Source organism: Pyrus communis, chromosome 16, assembly GCF_041283825.1.
Source record: "Pyrus communis isolate YQ-2024b chromosome 16, ASM4128382v1, whole genome shotgun sequence".
Lineage (NCBI taxonomy): Eukaryota > Viridiplantae > Streptophyta > Magnoliopsida > Rosales > Rosaceae > Pyrus > Pyrus communis.
Genome location: NC_142580.1, coordinates 24,980,526 through 25,002,258, shown reverse-complemented (window position 1 = coordinate 25,002,258; position 21,733 = coordinate 24,980,526). Strand labels below are relative to the sequence as shown.

General features: G+C 39.6%; 1 protein-coding gene, 1 long non-coding RNA gene and 1 pseudogene across 2 annotated transcripts; 1 reads left to right on the top strand and 2 right to left on the bottom strand.

Annotated features, from left to right (window-relative positions):
- Positions 1-3,139: 3,139 nt before the first annotated feature.
- Positions 3,140-5,698, bottom strand: LOC137730948 (tetraspanin-8). The gene is made up of 2 exons (XM_068469967.2): positions 5,018-5,698; positions 3,140-3,648 (listed from the first exon to the last, which is right to left on the bottom strand). The coding sequence occupies exons 1-2, from the start codon at positions 5,519-5,521 to the stop codon at positions 3,349-3,351; spliced, it is 804 nt and encodes a 267-aa protein (XP_068326068.1). The 5' UTR covers positions 5,522-5,698; the 3' UTR covers positions 3,140-3,348.
- Positions 5,699-13,125: 7,427 nt separating this feature from the next.
- Positions 13,126-14,142, bottom strand: LOC148690183 (uncharacterized; annotated as a pseudogene).
- A 3,197-nt stretch (positions 14,143-17,339) lies between these two features.
- On the top strand, positions 17,340-20,370 carry LOC148690182 (uncharacterized). The gene is made up of 3 exons (XR_015957586.1): positions 17,340-17,726; positions 18,133-18,578; positions 18,674-20,370. It is a non-coding gene; the product is annotated as an uncharacterized LOC148690182 (long non-coding RNA).
- The last annotated feature ends 1,363 nt before the right edge of the window (positions 20,371-21,733 follow it).

Sequence of the window (21,733 nt, the reverse complement as noted above, 5' to 3'; positions counted from 1 at the left end):
TAGCACAAATGCACAAGAATAAGCTAGCTAAGTCGCCTAAATATGCTCCTATCATGTTGCCCACACCCGGGACATGTACCCACTATTTTGTGTACAAAGCTTGTCATCGTGATCAGCCGCCAAAAACTTGATGCCATTTACATGACAACTGGAGTACAATTCTGCGCTTCGGGGCCTAATCGCGAAGTTGTACAATTCTTCAGTGTAAGCGAGCGAATTCATTTCCTTCAATTTCTTCACCTAAATAAATGAGAAAAAGTTGTCATGTTAGTTTAACATTTACAATTATGCAAATAACCCAAAACACGAACAACTTACTTTTTTACGAAACCATCGGGGAAACAATTAACGATGCTTTTTGGCATATGAATGTGAAGTATGTTCCCGCTTCATCAAGTCTTCATGCTCATCTAGGTAGGTAATTGTCTCGTCACAATTGTTAAGTACAAACTAACGTGCTACCTCCATGTCCATTTTGTCAAACGACTCCCCTGTGATTGGCTTGCTAAAGAGTCGTGCAATTTGGGCAAAAACATAAAGTTTTTCACTTTTCACACCATTGTCATTATTGTATTGCTGTCGGTTTAATGTAGAGTCAACGCCTTGTAGGTACATTGCACAACACGTAAGTGACTCAAATCCGACCCATGCCTCCACGATTGATCCTTCGGGCTTTGCCCTGTTCCGTACATTCTTTTTTAATTCACCCAGTAGTCCGCATCAATAAACAAAATATCATAAAAAATTAGTCAAATTGTACATACATCATGAACTAAAGTATTTATGGCGATTATATACCTTTTTATTGGATACATCCATCGATAGTTGACAAGTCCAGCTAGAAGTGCCTTATCCGGCAAGTGAATCATCACATGGATCATGCTTGCAAAGAAAGCTGGAGGAAATATTTTTTCAAACTTGCATAACACTTCAATAATATCGTCGCACAACTGTTTAACATCGGACTTGCGCAAAGATCTTGCAGTTAATTGAGAAAAATATCTCGCCAACAACATAATCGACTTCACCACGTCTTCGGGCAAGAGGTGTCGAATTCCCACTAGGAGAAGACGTTGAAGTATGACATGACAATCATGACTCTTGAGGCCGAAAAATTTGCCTCCATCCACGTTTGCACAATGGCCAATGTTTGAAGCATACCTATCTGGAAACTTTATAAAAGATAGAAATTGCAAAAACTCTTTCCTCTTTTCTGGTTTCACCGAAAACAATGCAAGCTTCTTTCTGGCTATGTCTCCATCCCTTGTCATCCATAAATCTCACCTAATGCCCATTTTTTCCAGATCGATCTAAGCTTTTATTGTGTCTTTTGTTTTTCCTTCGATGTCTAGTATAGTTCTGACTAGTGTATCAAACACATTTTTCTTAACATGCATTACATCGATATTGTGTCTCAATTGTAATTTGGACCAGTACGGGAGCTCAACCAACCTTGTCTTGTGTGTCCAGTTTAGATGTGTGTCTGGTCTTGCCTTATTTACAAATTTTCCCAATGGAGCAAAATCAAACCGATTCACCTGAGGTAAAATTTTATCTCCGGACCATTCTCTAGGTCTTGGCCAAAGCACTATGCCATTGAAGAAGACTATCTTGTTCTGACACCACTCGTGGTCCCACGGCAACCATCTAGGATGTCTTAGGTAACAAACTTTTCCTGCATGCCAACTAGACGTTATGTCCTTTTTGCAAATTGGGCATGCGTAATAGCCCTTAGTGCTCCACCTAGACATCATAGCGTACGCAGGAAAATCGTTTATAGTCCACATCATGGCTGCTCTCAAAGTGAACATCTTCCTGGTAGATTTATCGTACGTGGGAACACTGTTTTCCCATAATTCTTTTAGTTCATCGACCAATAGTTGTAAATACACATCAATAAATGTGCCCGGATCTTCGATTATGAACACCGTCATCATCATATATTCTTTTTTCATGCACTTCCAAAGTGACAAATTATACAGAATTGCGAAGTCTACTCTTAAGGACAGTGAACTTACACTCCTTAACCTGAATCTTGTTCTAGTCAAGCATCGACCAAGAGCATTTTTACCTTACAAAAGATATGTATTTTGTTGTTATTAGATTATTTTTATCTATTTTGTTATTTTAATGTGGAACGATATTTACTAATATTTATCTTATGTAATTTATTGTAGAAGACGTAGCATCCGGATCTCCTATATTTCCTACATATGGTGCAAGGTTATACATCTTTTAGGTCAAATAGGTAAGAAAAATGAGTTGAACTGGTGTCTTGCAGATGCTCTTAATCCTAAAAAATTAGATAATCTGTGCTGCAATGTTTTTGTGGATCTTGTCTCTGCTGGCTCTCAACCAGAAAATCCGTGGGGGAATGGAACATTGCTGAAACAGTATGCATGTAGAGTCAAATGCGTGCTCAAGTGGAATTATAACTAGTGAGGTGATATGTAATTCCAAACATGTATGATTAGGTTTGGTTCCCCACTACTGTTTGGATGTTGAAACTTGAACCAAGAACAACAAATCAAATTATACATTAGTGGATTAGTGGTCCTTTAATATCAAATCAAACCCAAACAAATTCTGTGGTGCTCCACAGTATAGTATAATTAAAGATATTTTGAGCATTTTGGATGTTAAATCTTAATTTTTGTATTTTTAGTTAAAAAAAATTCGATTACAAAGCTGAAATATCCAATACTCCGAAGACCTATAGACGCTGAGGTTGGAAGATGTGATTACGAAATAGAGACCCAAGGCCAAAGGAATAGAAGAAGACCTATGAAGGATTGGAAAGAGACTCTAAGAAAAAACTTGAACTACTTAGATATGACAAAATACATGACACAAAACCGAGCGTAGTGACGTAATATAACCTACCCTACTTAGTAGGATAAGACTTTGTTGTTGGAGTTGCATTTTCTCTTGTCGCTGTAAAGCGTAAGCTTTTTTAACCACCCCCAAATTCTCTCATCTCCAATTGTCCCACAAGTTCGTAGTTACTGAAATAAAATATCGTTTTCTATAGAACAGAATAAAACACGTAACCCTCCACATGCCATAACAAGTATTTCTTGAATAATAGTTATCACCACTACTCAGTGAACAAATGCCAAACGTACGATAAAACGACCAATTAAAACAAACAAATTCACATAGGAGCTGAAAAAACATCAAAGTAGCAGCTGAACAACGTTGTATTCTTAAACCAAATGTGATCAAAGACTATATACGAGATTTATATCAATAACTAGGGAATAAGACCGACGTATGTTCCAGTAATAAGAGCTAGTGCCAAACTATTCTCTACATACATGTCAAGATCCGATGGAACCCCAGCGTCGCTTACTGTTTCCAATATTCATTGTCCCTCCTGCTGTTCCTAAACGCGCAGCATCCAACTGAATACACCACAATCAGGAAGATGAGGAAGACAATGTTGACAATCGCCGTCTTCTTCCAATTACTTTTTATGTTGTCCAGCAGTCCAGCCTTGCACGACTGACAGTTGAAGCACAGAACCTTCTCATTATTCTGCCACGCACTGCAGTCAGGGTTGGAGGAAACGGTAGTACCGTTGCTGGTCCAGGAGATGGGGCCTTCGTAAGTAAATCCACAATCATCTGATGGCTTACAGCAACCGGCCTGCACATAGGTAAAGTAAACACATTAGAAGACCTGTTATATTCGAGAAGATGGCAAACGAAATAACTACACACAATGCAATCTAAACTACACACAGCGCCGCACAACCACAGGCAGTTCCGTTTTACTTGGGTATACATGTTTCAACATATACATATCTACAAAACTAAAAAAAAAAAAAACCTCAAAGATAAGAATAACCTTTCAGAGCAATTTCTACTAAGGATCTGTATTAGTCCTTAGCCCGTTTTAATGAAGGAAAATTTACTACAGTGAAAAGGTAATCTCAAAAGGCATTGTTTAAAGCACAATTAACGGATTTAACTTTCTTAACATGTCAATATGGCTCATAATACACGAACGTATAAATACACATGTGGATGTGAATGTGAATGTGGATGTGGATGCACAGCTTATTTCCGAAAGGGATTCTTAATTTCTTTCACGACACCAACTATATGCACTTTCAAAAAAAGCAGGATGCTACCGAATATGCACGATTAGGCACAACTACCGAATTGCTAAAAACAAAAAAACCAAAGCCATGAAATAACATCATTATTCGCCAAGCACAATCAATTTCTGGACAATAATTTGCCACACAGGAATCTAATCAAAAGTGCAACCGGAAACCAGTAATGTAAAGCATAACGAGACTCGAACATAAAGCATAGCAATGGGACTTTAACGGAGGCAGCCCCATCGCCGGAATTTACACCAAACAAGAACAGAGACAGCTGCACAACCACAAAAATGACTATTAATATGGTCTGTAGGATGGGATTTGGTTTCTCTTTAAGCATCATTTGTACAATTACGAGCAATTTTCAAGTATAAAGTTTGTATATATAATTGACTTTAATTTGAAAAGGGGGAATTTGCAAAGCATACAAAAGTTGCAGACTGAAGGGATAAAGAAATAAAGAATACAGCCTTTTTGTCCATCAAGTTGAAAGCTTCAAAGAATACGGCCTTTTAACTTTTCATAAGTCATTACATACAAACACAATTAAGTATCTCCAAATTACTTGGTCCAACAAAAAGTCAGACTCCAATGCCACCATGCAACACAGAGTAAACATAATCAAAACAAGTTGAAACAACTTTCAACCCGATTCAAATTAATTTGATATTATCATCCCACATCTTTTCTTTAACATACAATTCAGATCTCAAAAAAATTATCACACAGATGAGAATAATAAGTAGCAAAAACCCAAATAAAATCTGAGAAATTAGTTCATCCCAGACACTCATAAACCACAATTCAAACCCAAAAACATGAACAAAATTTCGGATCTCGGGACAAGGATTAAGCAAAGTTAAAATAAAAAAAATCCCCAAAAGAAAATTGAAGAAAATATGATACCTGAAGCGCTGACAGGTTCTCAGAATAGAAGGCCTGGAGTGTTTCATTGGCATACTTGTCCTTGAAACTAGAGCAGACCTTGCTGTCAATGAGACAGCTCTTGATCTTGTTCCAGTTCTTGGTGCTGTTAACCCTCTTCTGCAGCCACTGCGAGTAGTCCCCGAGCCTGTACTCCTTGTACCCTTTCCCGGAAAGTACTTTTCCGGCGCCTTTGTTGGTGACGGCGAAGGCGAAGATGGTGACGGCGAAGAGGACCACGATGAGGAGGAACATGACGAGGAGGTAGACCCACAGCAGCCACGAGACGCGGCAGCAGGCGCCAATTAGGCCGGCCAGCGACACCAGCATGAGGAATCCGCCGAGGATGATGATGGGCTTGTCTAGGAACTTCTCGCACTCGGTACTGCCTTGCTTGCTCAGCCATACTCCGGCCACCACGATCGGAATCGACAGCAGGAACGTTATGAAGTTGAGGAGACCCACCAGGTTGTTGCTTATCCTCATTCTCGCAGACGAATTCAAAAACCCGCTTAGCGAAAATCAAATTTTTAGAGAGAGGAAGGAGAGAGATAGGTGCAGAAGTCGAATGATAGATTTGTGAGAACTGAGAAGGAGGAGAACGTAAGCGGTGTTTATATCGTGAGTATTACGGAAGCGTATCGAGGATAAAACTAAGCCGTGCCAAATGTCATTTAAATTTTCCAAAATGGCACGGTAATTATATTTCCAATAATGGCATGTAAATTTCCAATAACGTCACATGACTCACATGGCAACATCCAAGAAAGTCACCAGCATTTACATGTAGACACTCCTCAATTCAAACTTCATGGTTCGTTTGCTAATCGTAATTAAAATATGAAGAATTAAAATAAGAAAAAATTGTATTGAGGAGAAGTTGGAATGGATAAAAATTATAATTTATTCTTGTTGAAATTGGTTACTAAAACTTTCTGAAATCGAAATAGGAGTAACGTTGCATGAGTCTTTTGTTAGATGAAGGGCAATGTTGGGCAACATTGTGACAACCCGTTCTAAATTTTAAGTTTTTATTTTATTTTAAAACCGTGAATTTACAAGAATGCCCTAGAGGCGAAGGTTTTGACTTTCATTGACCCACGTGTTGTGAGACGTACTAAATATTCTTTTAGCGTATTCCTGAAGTACTCGATGATATGAACGAGTAAGCGCAAGCATAAGTGAATTTGTACTTACGAACCGAAAGTATTTTGAAGAAATAACTATTCTATTTATATTATATGAATGTATGCTAAATTAGGAGGGTGTGTGTGTGTGTGTGTGTGACGGAAAAGGAGAAGAAAAAGAAAAAGGAATGTGGGAGAAGAAAGGAGGAGAAGGGAAGGGTTGCTGCCCAATCAGAAAGTGAAGAGAAGTGAGGGACCAACCAGAGAGGAGAGCAAGGAAGAGAAAGGAGGAGAAAAGAAAAAGGGGGAAATCGGGTTTCCCTCAACCCGTGACCCGACCCGATGAATTCTCCCATCTCCGGCCACCTTGGACGACAAGGTTAGTGTCAAAATGACCCTTACCTCGAGGCCAACCGATCCCTCTTCCATTTTCATGTGAAAATTGGGTGAAAGTTGGTGAATTTTGGGTAAAACCGTGCAAAAAGGGGCGCACGGGTTGGGTTTCATTCCGCCATGATTTGAACCTACCTCCTCCCATTACCACCACAAATAGACTCCCCTCAACCTTAGGAACAAAGCCCATACACTTGTGGAGGCATTGGAGTGAGCATGGAGGTCGAATCGAAGCACACCCTCTTTAGGGTTTCCGACGGATTTATGTAAAATTGAAGCTCTTACTGGCCAAATTAGCCTTGGTCATAGGTATGAAAGTTACGCTACTCATTGAGATCTTCATTCCTGTAAATTTTGGTAATTTTTGGAAATAGTTAAATTTTACGGCGAGCCGGGGCGGCTGACCGCCACAGGTGGCGACGCGTGGTCAGTGGGCCGCCAATGCTATTTGTAGGCTATATTAAATGTCTTGAATTCAGTTTTGATATTTGAATGACGTAGGGTGATCATTGGAACCTAAATTCTCTACGATACATTAACATTTATTTATGTGAATCGACGATTCGACCGTTGGATCGTCACCAAACTTTGTTACATTGTAGTACGTAATATTTGAAGATTGTAGGAACTTACCAATTGGGAATCCCACATACGGATCTTCCCAAATTGGATTTGTAAGTTCATAAAATAAAATGTTGACCGCCACTTGGTTGTGGCAATTGACGGAGATCCGACCGTTGAATCATAATGAAACCTTAGGACGTGGTTCTAGGAACATAATGTGAATCTTTGGAAGTAACGAATTGGAAATCCGTGGTGTTGATCTTCCAAAGTGAATTACGTAGGGATGTGTTTTATGTAAATTATGTATTCTATTGGTAAGAACTCTGAGACGTGATTTGATAATTATTCTAGGCAACATTGGTTCATGATGTCTAGATACGCGTGCTAGGGAGTCGTAGCGCGGACCTCAGGTGAGTGGGTCTTTTCCTTCCTATCGTGTGTGTGTGTGTGTGTGTGTGTGCATGTGTGTGTGATTGAAAATTCCACAAACGTTTATAAATTGATTATTGCTTATAATTATTGTGAATGCTTTGAAGTAATTATTGTGAACTACGAATAGCTTGATCCCTGTTTAGGGTACGTAGGCAGTCTAACGAGACGTTAGATGGAGCCATACAATAAGTGAGATTAAATAATCGAGACAAAAGTTTTGTTTGGGAAAATGAGCAATGTGAAGGAATCTGGTGAAAAACATGAGATTTAACCTTATGTCTTGGTGGTTAAATGTTGGTTATAAATCAATGTATGAAGAATCGAGAAATTGAAGTAAGGAAACGTAAGTAGTGATAGTTAATTTAACTAGTGTTTAGTTGAGCTTGTCACCAATAAGTATTCCCAAAACTAAGTAGTTTGGAAGTGGGGTGTTACAGATTATGCATTTCACGCTATGTTATATTTTATATATTGGGAACACTATGAAATGTTTGGGTTTAAATTGTGTCATGGCATATTCATATTTATATTACCTGAATCTAATTATTGTGAATGCTTTGAAGTGCCAATTGACGCTGTTGACGCTCAGGTGAGATTCAGGTAAGTACACTTTGATGATAATGATGGTAGTGAGTACGATTGTGTTGAGATATATTAGAGCTCGTAAACCTACACCTCAGTGTTAGTGTTCCCGCCCATGGCCAGGGCCTAGCCTTCACGTGATCGTTCACCTCCCACACCATACGCTCACCTTGAATCCAAGGTAGGTGCCAACCTGTTGTACAGACCACTATAGGTGGTTCCAACTCGTAGGTGACTTGTGATACTTCGTACAGCCTTCACGTGATCGTGGCACTAGAGCATATTTATTTACACCCAGCCTATCGTACAAACCACTATACGTGGTTTCCAACTCGTGTGCAGGGATATGTGATGAGCTATAGGTTCAGCCGTACAGACCACAAGAGATGGATCCAGCTGACATATTACTAAGATATGAATAAGTCGTACATGTCACTATAGGTGACTTCGACTTATATGTTAGCCATGATTGATGAGATATGTGATGAGATATGAATAAGTCATATAGGTCACTATAGGTGACTCTGACTTATATGGTAACTCTGACTTATATGCTAGCCATGATCGATGAGATATGAATAAGTCGTACAGGTCACTATAGGTAACTCCGACTTATATGCTAGCCATGATTGATGAGATATGTGATGAGATATGAATAAGTTATACAGGTCAATATAGGTGACTCTGGCTTGCGTGCTAATATGGTTTATTAAGCACATGATTATTTATATTGCTAATGAGAGGCTGAGTAGTATTATACTTCTGAGTTTACTGTTAGTATACTTTTGATTTCATACTTCTACGTAGTATGATTTGCTGGAAACTATTCGAGCTTTACGGTGAGGGGTTACTACCTTTGATAATGTAAATGATTTTGAAAATCTTTGTTTTGAGCACTCACACTTTTTATTTTTTACACCCCTCCAGGTTCTAGTAGCATGGTTCTGTATCAACGAGGACATGTGGCACTCCCAGTTCTGGTGCCATATATTGATGGTATAATTATTATCTTTGTTTACTGTACTTGTTTTATGCTCTGTATCATGTGTGAATGGATCCATACCTGCTCACCGCGTAGTTGTGTATATAGGCACTTTTAAGTTTAAATTTATTCACACTTTACACATCATCACATTATATGGCTTCGTCACCTTCCGGGTGTCGCCCAGCACAGCTTGATTCGGAGTCCTAGTGGACTTTTCGAATCAGGGTGTGTCAAACGTTGCATGAGTCTTTTTGAAATCAAAATAGAAGTAGACTTTTATTATGTCTTATATAATAAATTTAATTAAAGTTAGAAAAACAACCTAAGCCATGGCCTAGGCACTAGGCCCCTACCCGCCACCTGACTAGTGCCTAACGCCTTTTAGAACCTTGGTCCCAACTACTGGTAGCTTGTTGGCGGGACAACTAGAGCCCAAAGACTCTTTTCTACATCAAATGACTAAAATCAATGGGTCGTTGTGACACACCCTGAGCGGAGTTTAGGCGTGTTGGCCGTCACGTGAAAGCGACGTAGCCCAAAAGTGCAAAAGAAGTAATTAAAAAAAATGTGAACAAATTAAAACCAAACTAAAACTTATTCAACTAAAGATAAGTGAGCATGCGGAAGTGGTCAAGCCCAAATTACAAACATTCAGAGCATAGGTTATAAAAAAGTGTAGTCGTACATAAAAGAGCACAAAATACAGAACTAGAGAAAAAAAACCCTACATCATTTAGTGGAATACCAGAACCGCCGTAAATCCTCGTGTGCCACCAACAAGAACAGTTATCTAGTACCTAGAAGGGCGAAAAATCGAAGGGTGAGTGGGCAAAAACAAAGCTTTAGAAAACACATTTATCTTTTCTGAAAGTACTAACCCCTCACTATAAAACCTGTATAGTGGCCAGAAAATAATACTATGTATATGAATGAAAATCTATGCACCAAAAGTAGTGACAACAATAGCATGCCATGTCACGATATCTCAACAATAATAAATGAAAGTTAGGTGTGAATCAATTTAAACTATCATACCAGTCGAAGTCACCTAATGTGACTTGTACGACTGGACCTATTGCTCATCAGTCTATGCTTGCACACGAGTCGGAGTCACCTAGTGTGAGCTATACGACAGGGCTGGGTGTAAATATGTACGCTTTAGTGCCACAATCACGTGAAGGCTAGCAATAAATCGCGGGTCGCCTAGTAGTTGGAGTCACCTGATGTGACCTATATGTAACATCCCACATTGCCCAGGGGAGTGGATCCTATAAGCCTTATATGTATATTCCCATCTCTACCTAGCACGAGGCCTTTTTGGAGCTCACTGGCTTCGGGTCCCATAGGAACTCCGAAGTTAAGCGAGTTCGTGAGAGAGCAATCCCAGGATGGGTGACCTACTAGGAAGTTGCTCGTGAGTTCCCAGAAACAAAACCATGAGGGCGTGGTTGGGGCCCAAAGTGGTCAATATTGTGTTACAATGCAGTTAAGCCCGAGATGTGGCGGGGTCCTAGGCTGGGATGTGACAATTTGGTATCAGAGCCAATCCCTGGCCTGAAATATGCCAACGAGGACGTCAGGCCCCTAAGGGGGGTGGATTGTAACATCCCACATCGCCCAGGGGAGTGGATCCTATAAGCCTTATATTATGTTCCCATCTCTACCTAGCACGAGGCCATTTGGGAGCTCACTGGCTTCGGGTTCCATAGGAACTTCAAAGTTAAGCGAGTTCACACAAGAGCAATCCCAGGATGGGTGACCTAGTAAGAAGTTGCTCATGAGTTCCCAGAAACCAAACCATGAGGGAGTGGTCGGGGCCCAAAATGGACAATATCGTGCTATGGTGGAATTGAGCTTAAGATGTGGTGGGGGGTCGGGCCGGGATGTGACAATTTGGAGTATCACAACAAAGACCAACAATTTTGTAACCATAGTTACAAGCATTTCTAGCAAAGATAAGTATCAAATATGATCATGCTACAACTATAAAGCAGATAAACATAACACATTAAGAAAGTCTAGATAATCCGTTCAGACTGGTTGTTAGTCTGATGGAGATTTGGAATCGAGATTCTTTGCTTAGCACTAATATTTTTAAACCTACTGGTGTCGGGTAGCACAACTCGATTCAGAGTCCAAGTGGACTTTCCAGGTTGGGGTGTGTCACTGTACGACAGGGTTGGCACTAAACTTGGATGCAAGGCGAGCACGCGATGCGGGAGGTGAACATCCCATGAAGGACCGGCCCTAGCCCAGGGTGGGAGCACTAACACGGGGGTGTAGCAATGATGAACTCTACAGGAATATATGCACACCAATATAATGCAACCATTTCAATCACATAATAACTCACCTGAACTTACCTGTGCCTCTTGTAGGATTATATGGCATATTCACAATCTCATAACAATGCATATTTAAATATAACTCAATTAAACCAAGGCATGCTATGCATAAATTAACTTTAAAACATTTCTGGAAATAGTAAAGTTTATATATATATATACACACACACACGAAAACAAATGCCCACTCACTGATATGTCGAAGGGTCGTAGCCCCTTAACATCGCTTGTCCGCGTTCATCCGCAGGGTAGGTCTCCTCTATATGCGAAACAACTACTTCCAATTAATTAAAATAGCACATAAACCAAAATCTAGGATAAACTTCTCATAGTTTGCTCAAATGGAAGGTTTGAATATACGAAAATGATCTACTCGAAATCACGAACCAGCACATGAAAACCACTCGGTTGCCGGAGGCCGGGTGCGCCCTCACGCACCATCTAACCCAAGGCCATATGCGCAACCACATGTAGGCACATGCACGACATGTGCCAACGGAACCTTCATGGACGTTAGGAATATTTTGTCAGAATATATGAAATATTTCGTTAAATAGTAAGGCATTACCTAATGCCGTCAGAATATTCTATCAACCTTGATGGAACATTTGTCTTCTTCTCCGGTGAGCTTCAGCATCTACCGTCTGGTTTGCCAGTTTCTAGAAAATCTTGCCAGATTTTGGGAAAATTTTTAAACCTTTATATCTTTGTCGTTTCTCAACCAAAATCAATGAAATTTATACGGATTTGAAGCTCTTAAGGAGTAGAACAAGTTTGTACCTTTGAGAGTTTAAAATCAAACGGAAAATGGCTTGAAAATCCCTCGAAAGATTTGGCCACAACTGAAACTTCTCAAACTCGCTTGATCCGACGTCAACTTCACTCCAAACTTAGTCTAGGGTTCCTATGGAGTTGAATAGAAACTTCCCCACGTCCTAAAACCTTGCAACCTCGCTGGAATCGCGTCGGAGTAAAGTGCACCGAATTGGAGCTTCCGAGTTGGCGAGTTAAAACTCGTCCCTTCGACAATCAGGTGGTACAACTGGGTTTGTGAGGTCAAGATGAACACTATGGTGGTCTTTGCAAGTTTGATCTGTGATGATTTGATGTAAGAGTGTGGTGATGGTGGCTCGGGTGTGAGACGGAAGAAGAGGAAGATACGAGATGGAGATAGAGAGAGCTTCTGATTAGGTAGAAGAAAGAGAAAGATCTAATTTGATTGGGTTAGAGAAAATAGGAAATAAAATAATTGGTGGATAAGGATAGGCAAGGGTCAACGCTACAACGAGAAAAGCGATAAAGTTTCATAAAAATGTAATCTAACTTACTCTATCCAAAATAGTGTCCCCAACATTGATTAATTAATGCACCCGTAAAAATAATTCTACCCGTTTGCGCACTTGAATTATTTGTATCATTACGACTCCAATTCGAGTCTAACTTGCACTAACACACTCATGACGTCGAGGCCAATTTAACTACGATAACAAGAAAATAATTTAAAACTGCATATGTACATCCACGTCACTTAGCCAACTAGGGTAGTAACATCACTTTACACACTCGGGGAGAAAATTACATAGAAAATAGGGACGGGTTGACACAGTCTACCCCCAAAATTTCCTAGAGGGGAACCAGGCCCCTGAATCTGCTAGAGGGGAACTAGGGGTGGTAGCGTATGAGGCTAAGGTTTCTGCTGATTCTGTGGACACTAGTTAGCTCTATGCCCCATCTGATCACAAGTGAAACATCCACTACACCTCTTCTACACTTCCCAAACTAACGGTTATTGCGTCTATGACATAGTAGAGCACCAGAACTGCTATAATTCTTTTGATTCTGGAAACGAGAAGCACTTGTGGACCTGCCGCCCCTTCGCGGTGTATTAGAACTTGAACCATCACTGGATGAACCAGAACTATTACCACTACGCTTGAAATTATGAGTTTTACGAGGACCATAAGATGACTGCCCTTTATTATTATTATTTTTCCCAACATTACCTTTTTCCTCATCATCATCACTATCATCTGGAGCATTCTCGGAGTCTTCAACCCGAAGTAAAACCTCGAAGAATTCTTGATATGTAGAACAGGGAGTCGAAGTCGCCATAGAACGTAACCGCTTGCGAGTCCCCTTCTTAAAACGTCATAGCATCTTCAAAAGATTTGCAGCAATCTCTAGACCATACCGAGACAAATCAGTAAAATTTCGATGATACTCAATAGCTGACATTTTCCCTTGCTTCAACTTTGAGAATTCATCCCTCTTATGATCCAAGTACTCTGGTGGTATAAATCTGGCCTAAAACCGCTGCTTGAAAACCTCCAAATTCATATCATCTTGCACAGACAACGGGCGTGATTCTTGAGTCCACCAGGATGCAGCCTCCAAACGTAAAAACAAAGTGGTTGTCTCGACCCACCTTTCTTTTGAAAGAGTTCCCTGATGCTACATAACCCGAAAAGTTTTCTCAACATGATCGAGCCAAAGCTCAGATTTCTCAGGTCCCTCTTTGCCCAAGAAATTATTGATCTTAAAGTGGGACATTGCTTCCAAAGTAGTCCTTTGAGGAGGATGAAGTGATGACTGAATAGTATTAGCAATAGCTTCACCAAGTTGTCCAAAATCAGGAAAACTAGACTCAGAGGGAACATGTGGCTCTCTACGGGGCAGCATGATTGTGACATACTAGATAAAAAATAATTAGGGCTTATAATGCAAACGAAGAATGCAGGATTGCCAAATCTAAGCTCTGATACCAAATTGACACACCCCGACCAAAGTTGAGGCATGCTGGCCGTCACATGAAAGTGACGTAGAACAAAAATGCAAAAGAAGTAATTAAAAAAAAATGTGAACAAATTAAAACCAAACTAAAACTTATTCAACTAAAGATTAGTGAGTATGCGGAAATGGTCAAACCCAAATTACAAACATTCATAACATAGGTTATAATAAAGTGCATTTGTATAGAAAAGAGCACAAAATACACAACTAGAGAAAAGAACCCTACATAATTTAGTGGAATGTTAGAACCGCCATAAATCCTCGTGTGCTACCAAGAAGAACAGCTATCTAGTACCTGAAGGGGCGAAAAATCGATGTGTGAGTGGGCAAAAACAAAGCTTCAAAAAACACATTTATCTTTTCTGAAAGTACTAACCCCTCACAGTAAAACCCTTATAGTTTCCAGAAAATAATACTACGTATATGAATGAAAATCCATGCACCAAAAGTAGTGACAACAATAGCATGCCATGTCACGATATCTCAACAATAATAAACATAAGTCAGGTGTGAATCAATCTGGGCTGGGTGTAAATATGTACGCTCTAGTGCTACGATCACATGAAGGCTAGCGATAAATCGCAGGTCACCTACTAGTCAAAGTCACCTAATGTGACCTGTACGATAGGGCTGGCACCAAACTTGGATCCAAGGTGAGTGTGCGGTGCAGGAGGTGAACATCACATGAAGGACTGGTCCTAGCCCGAGGTGGAAGCACTAACACCGGGGTGCAGCAATGATGAGCTCTAAATGAATATACGCACACCAATATAATGGAACCATTTCAACAACAACTCATCTGAACTTACCTGTGCATCTCGTAGGATTATATGGCATATTCATAATCTCATAAAATTGCATATTTAAATATAACTCAATTAAACTAAGGCATGCTATGCATAAATTAACTTTAAAATATTTCTGGAAGACAATAAAGTTTATACATACATACATATATATATATATATATATATATATATATATATATACACGAAAACAAATGCCCACTCACTGATATGTCGAAGGGTCATAGCCCCCTAGCCTCGCTTGTTTGCATTTGTCCTCAGGGTAGGTCTCCCCTATATGCGAAACAACTACTTCCAATTAATTAAAATAGCACATAAACCAAAATCTAGGATAAACTTCTCATAGTTTGCTCAAATGGAAGGTTTGAATATATGAAAATGATCTACTCGAAGTCACGAACTTGCACATGAAAACCACTCGCCGATCGGAGGCCAGATGTTCCCTCATGCGCCATCCAACCTATGGCCATACACGCATCCACACGTAGGCACGTGTATTGCATGTGCCGATGGAACCCTAATGGACGTTAGGAATATTCCGTCAAAATAGACGGAATATTTCGTTAAATAGTAACGGTGTTACTTGACGCCGTCAGAATATTTTGTCAACTTTGACAGAATATTCGCCTTCTTCTCTGATGAGCTTCGCCGTCCGCCATCTGGTTTGTCGATTTCTAGAAAATCTCGCCGGATTCTAGCAAAATTTTCAAACCTTTATATCTTTGTCATTTCTCAACCAAAATCCATGAAATTTATACAGATTTGAAGCTCTTGAGAAGTAGAACAAGTGTGTACCTCTTGAGAGTCTAAAATGAAACGGAAAATGGCCTGAGAATCCCTCGAAACATTCGGCCAAAACTGAAACTTCTCAAACTCACTTGATCTGACGTCAACTCCACTCCAAACTTAGTCTCGGGTCCTTGTGGAGTTGAATAGAAGCTTCCCCATGTCCTAAAACCTTGCAACCTCGCTAGAATCGCTTTGGAGCAAAGTGCACCGAATTGGAGCTTCCAAGTTGGCAAGTCAAAACTCATTCGTTCAACAATCAAGTGGTACGACTGGGTTCGTGAGGTCAAGATGAACACTATGGTGGTCTTGCCAAGTTTGATCTGTGATGATTTGATGTAAGAGTGTGGTGATGGTGGCTCGGGTGTGAGACGGAAGAAGAAGAAGATACGAGAAGGAGAGAGAGTTCCAGATTGGGCAGAAGAAAGAAAGAGATAGAATCTGATTGGGTTAGAGAAAATAGGAAATAAAATAATTGGTGGATAAGGATAGGCACGGTTCAACGTTTCAACGAGAAAAGCGATAAAGTTTCGTAAAAATGTAATCTAACTTACTCTATCCAAAATAGTGTCCCCAACATTGATTAATTAATGCATCCGTGAAAAATAATTCTACCCATTTGCGCACTTTAATTATTCGTAACTTTTCCTTACGACTTCAATTCGGGTCTAACTTGCACTGACGCATTCATGATGTCGAGTCCAATTTAACTACGATAGCGAGAAAATAATTTAAAACTGCATATGTACATCCACGTCACTTAGCCAACTAGGGCATTAACGTCACTTTACACACTCGGGGAGAAAATTACATAGAAAATAGGGACGGGTCGACACATGTTGGTTAATCCAATGGTCAAGATTAATTATTTTTGTTGCTATATTTAATCCAATGGTTCTGAATATGAGCATATCTAATGTTAAAAAATAAAAAATAAACAACTTGATGACCTAAATTTAAATCTATCAACTAATACAATTAAAAAAAATTATTTAACTCAAATTTCACCCCAAAAAAACTCTATAAATATCTATATATTTGTTCAAATATCCCTACAAAAATCATTTTTCTCATACAGTTCCAAAACTATTGCTTTCAATTTGCAAATTTTGAAGATGTTTGATTAAAGGTTTCTCATAGAACCTTTCATCAAGAAATTATAGAACTCAATGCATTTGTGAAGAAATTACTTTTTATTTTGTACTTAACTAACATAAAAGAAACAAAGTAGTTTAGGAATCGAGTACATTTGCTTGCAAGAATCTGCCCATTTGATTGAACATCTCGCGTATTTATACATTTAGAAATCCTAAAAATAATTAACTAAAATAGTAAATTATTTTAAACCATAACAAGTATATGGCTTAAAAGATTTTACGTAGCCAAACCATGCATAGTTGGTGGCTGAAAAGTAAATGTGTTTTAAACCACAAATTATTATATTAAATATATTAGTTTTAATGGTATGATCCTCCTGTAAGAGCCTCCTGGATCGTGGCTCCCCATTTTGAAGAAACAGAAGCAAGGGAACTCACAAGTTCCTTTCTCCTTGCTAAAGCACTTTGACTTGCTTGGCAATTGACCTTTCCGACCAATGCGGTATGTTTCTATCTTACCACGCCGAGTCTGAGTGACTTTCTTCTCAAGAATGCAATCCTCTATCAAGGGATCTGCCCTCTCAAAACACAAATCATCAAGTGAAGGGAGTCAACAATTCTTAACGTCTTGTCATTATGGAGCCAAAAATAATCAAGAAAAATATGGAGGCGACATGTGGATTCTAGGGTGAAAAGGACAAAATTACCCTCGAGGAACACCAGAACTCCTACGCACGAGCAGTGGACAATCATCCCTCAATCAAGTCAAAAGTGCCCAAAATAGGTATTTATTTAAAACCTATTTCATCCATCCTCATCAAATCTTCTCCACAAGATAACCCCCAAATCATTCCTTTCTAATTATATTAATTAGCTAATTAATTGATTTATTACCTAATTAATTTGTTAATTAGCTAACAAATCATGAACCTCACCCAAAAAACCATCCAAGTGGCCGGTCTTCCTCCTCCCAAAGTGGCCGGCCACATCCCTATATAAACACCCTTAGTTTCCCTAAAGCCTAAGTTCTACACTTTTGCTAAATTCTCTAAAAACTTTTCCCTCAAAATTCTAACTTTGGCACAGGAGTTTGTTCAGCCAAAGCCACCCCCGCCCCCGGCCGCCGCCGCCAATTCATCGTGGGTGAGTGAAGCTCTTGGCCTTGACCTAAGGTGTTGTTTGTTTTGTAGGTACAATTTTGTCCAAGAACAAGGAGGAAGAAATTTGCATCCACAGTCATCCAATAACAATGGCTCAAATGGGTTTAAGCAGTGGCGAATCCAGGAAAAATTATTCGGAGGGTCGTATGTAAAAGTTCACGAACACTTTTTGTGACAGCCCGTCTCGGACTTTTCGTATCGTAGGGGTGAAATGATGATTTTGCCCCTATCATGTTTGTTTTGTTATGTGGTCATTTTTGGATTTTGTTTGGCTGATTTTGGACCACACACACTCTCCCACACCCCCTCACCCTTTTCCCTGTCCCGTATCCCTGTCCCTTTCCCTCTCTCTTTCCCATTTATATCCCCATATGTACGGACACACCCAAAAACCATTGAAACCTACACAGATCGAGGAAACAAATTACATATTCGTGCTCGTGAGGTCCGTAGGAGTTCAACCATACCCATTTCAGGTAAGGATACTTTCGTTTTCACGTCGAACTCGGGATACCCCGATTTGGTCACTGTTCATGCACACGTTAATTCTCATGTTTTTGGGAATTTCAAGCTTGTAGGAAGCTTGGTGAGGTCCTTAGGAGGCTCGGGGTGGTTCGTTTGAAGGTTTTGGACGTTGAGATTGTGAGTTACAAGCTTGGCCGGAGTTGGTGGTGTTTTCCTGGCGAGATTCCGTGGGTTTTAGTGCTTGAAAGTGGTATGGATTTGTTCCTCTTGTTGTAAGCTTCATTTTGGTACCAATTTTGTGAAATTTGGTTGAAAAACGAAGAAGATAAAAGGTTTTAAAGTTTTCCCGGTTTTCCACCGCCGACGACGGCGCCGAAGTTTGACCGGAGAAGATGACGGAATATTCCGTCAGTTTGGACGGAATATTCCTAACGGCGTTAACGGAATTAGTTAGATTTAACGGAATATTCCTGACGGCGTTAACTAACGCCGTCAGTGTGCCAGGCACATGCCTACGCGTGGGCGCCGCGTGTGGTCGTGCCTTGGCTGGCGCGTGGGGGCGCGTGCGGCGTCGGAAAATTTTTCTAAAAATATGGGGATGTTCCTGAGGTTGAGTAGATCACATTGGTGTATTCATACACCCAATTTGAGCATTGTATGAGAAGTTATTTCGTGATGTTGGTTATGTGTTTTAAAATTAACGTTTTTATAGTTGTTTCGCATATAGGTGAGACCTATCCTGAGGACGAGCGCGGTCACTCGAGGCAAGGGGTTTACGACCCTTCTACATACTAGTGAGTGGGCTTTTGGTTTTCCGTATATACCTATATACTTACGTTTTTCCCAGAAAGTGAATGGAAACGTTTATACATTTATATGCCATGCATTATGTTTGCCGTTTGTTTATGTATTATTAGTAGCATATATATGTTTGTATGTTGGTGCTGCGGGCGCACAGGTAAGTGTCAGGTGAGTATGGTTTATGCTTATGTTCAGTAGTGATTTGAGATGCATAAAGAGCTCATAACCTGCACACCCGGTGTTAGTGCTCCCGCCCAGAGTTGGGCACAATCCTTCACGTGATGTTCACCTCCCGCACCACACGCTCATCTTGGATCCAAGTTAGGTGCACAGTCCTGTCGTACAGACCATTTTAGGTGGTTCCGACTCGTAGGTGACCCGCGATTATTCGCCCAGCCTTCACGTGATCGTAGCACCTGAGCGTACTTATTATACACTAGTGCTGTCGTACAGACCACTTTAGGTGGTTCCGACTCGTGTGTAGGTATAGTTAGTGAGTTAGAGATTTGAGCTCTAGATTCAGCCGTACAAGTCACGTTAGGTGACTCCAGCTGACAGATTACATTGCATTGATTTGACATTTCCTGAGCACTTGCATTCTATTTAGAGACCTTTGACATGGCATATTTCCAAGCATGATTTATATATATGTATATATCCTATTTTTCTGGGAAGTATACAGGTTTTACGGCGAGGGGTTAGAACTTTGTTTATGAAATTGTTTTTGAAAAACTTTGTTTTTGCCCACTCACACTTTCTGTTTTGCGCCCCTCCAGGTGCTAGTTTGCTAGCACTTTTGGTGGCTCCCCAGAGGATTTCCCCCGCATATCTGACAGATTATCACCAGTGTAGGACCACCTTTGGGTGTGTTTTTGTAGTGTTGTTTCTCCCAGACTGCATTAGGTCTTCGTGCTCTGAACTTTGTTTTCACACTTACGCTTGCACATGTATGTTCTTATGTTGTGTATAGCTGGTTTTTATTTATTCGTACTTTTATTATTATTTTATTAGCTTCCGCACTGTGCACATGGTTACGTCACTTCCACGTGACGGCCAGCATGCCCTAATCTCGGTCGAAGTGTGTCACTTTTTTAGACACATAATAACTTTAAAAATTAAACCGTAGTTCCCTTATTCATAACTTCTAGAATAAATAACAATATAAGTAACAATAGTCAACGACGCATTTTCAAATTTTGAAAACATCCATCATAGCTTAATTATCAATGGAAGATAAAACATTGCTCTCAATATAAACCACCATACTGTTACTTAATAATTGATCTCTCATTCGGCTATGCAATGGACTCTACATTATTCATAGCGGAAATGACTTTCTCCACTGAAGCATTAGCAACCGGTAAAACCAAAGCAATGTAATTAGCAAATGGAGAAATTAGGTTCCCATCCCTCTTTCTTCTATTGCATTGATTAAAACCACATTTCTTTTTAATTTTTGGTCAAGGTTCCTAACTTTAAATCAACGTCATTATTTCAGTTATAAATTACTTACATATCAACATAATTAATTTTATTTCTAAAATATATTCATTTAGTATTACAAACGTTAAATTTGGTATATTTATATTTATGGTTAAACTTTGCATCGTATATTTCTATTTTTAGATTGTACAATTTTTAATTTGCAACCATTTTTTAATTTGTACCAATTTTCTTTTTAGCTTTAAGTTGTACCCATATATTAATTTCACTTTGAATCCATATTTTTTAAATATTTATTTATACTCATAATGATACACCCCGACCTGGAATGTCCACTAGGACCTCGAATCGAGCCATGTTGGCCGACACCTAGAAGGTGACGAAGCCATAAAATGTGAGATTGTATAAAATGTGAATAAATTAAAATCTAAAGTGCCTAAGTACACGAGTGCGCGGTGAGCGGGTTTGGACCCATTCATACATGATACAAAGCATAAGTATAGTACAGTAAGGTAAGATAATGATTATACCATCATAAGAAGACATCTGTACTGAAAAGTGCCACGAATCCTAGTTGATACGGAACTCTGTTGCTAAAACCTAAAGGGATGCAAAAATAGAAAATGTGAGTGAGTGAAACAAAACTTTTCAAACCAATTTCAATTACCAAAGGCAGTAGCACCTCGTCCTAACACCTGTATAATTTCCCAGAAATAACAACCAAAATAATAGTCTCACAGTTAAGCCGTGTCAAATATCTCAACAAGAATAAGTAACCCAGGTGAAATAAATCAATATGAAATGGTATGTTAGCCGGATCCACCTATTGTGGCTTGTACAGCTGAGCCAATAGCTCATTGATCAATGCCAGCATATAAGTCGGGAGTCACCTATAGTGACCTGTACGACTTATCCATATCTC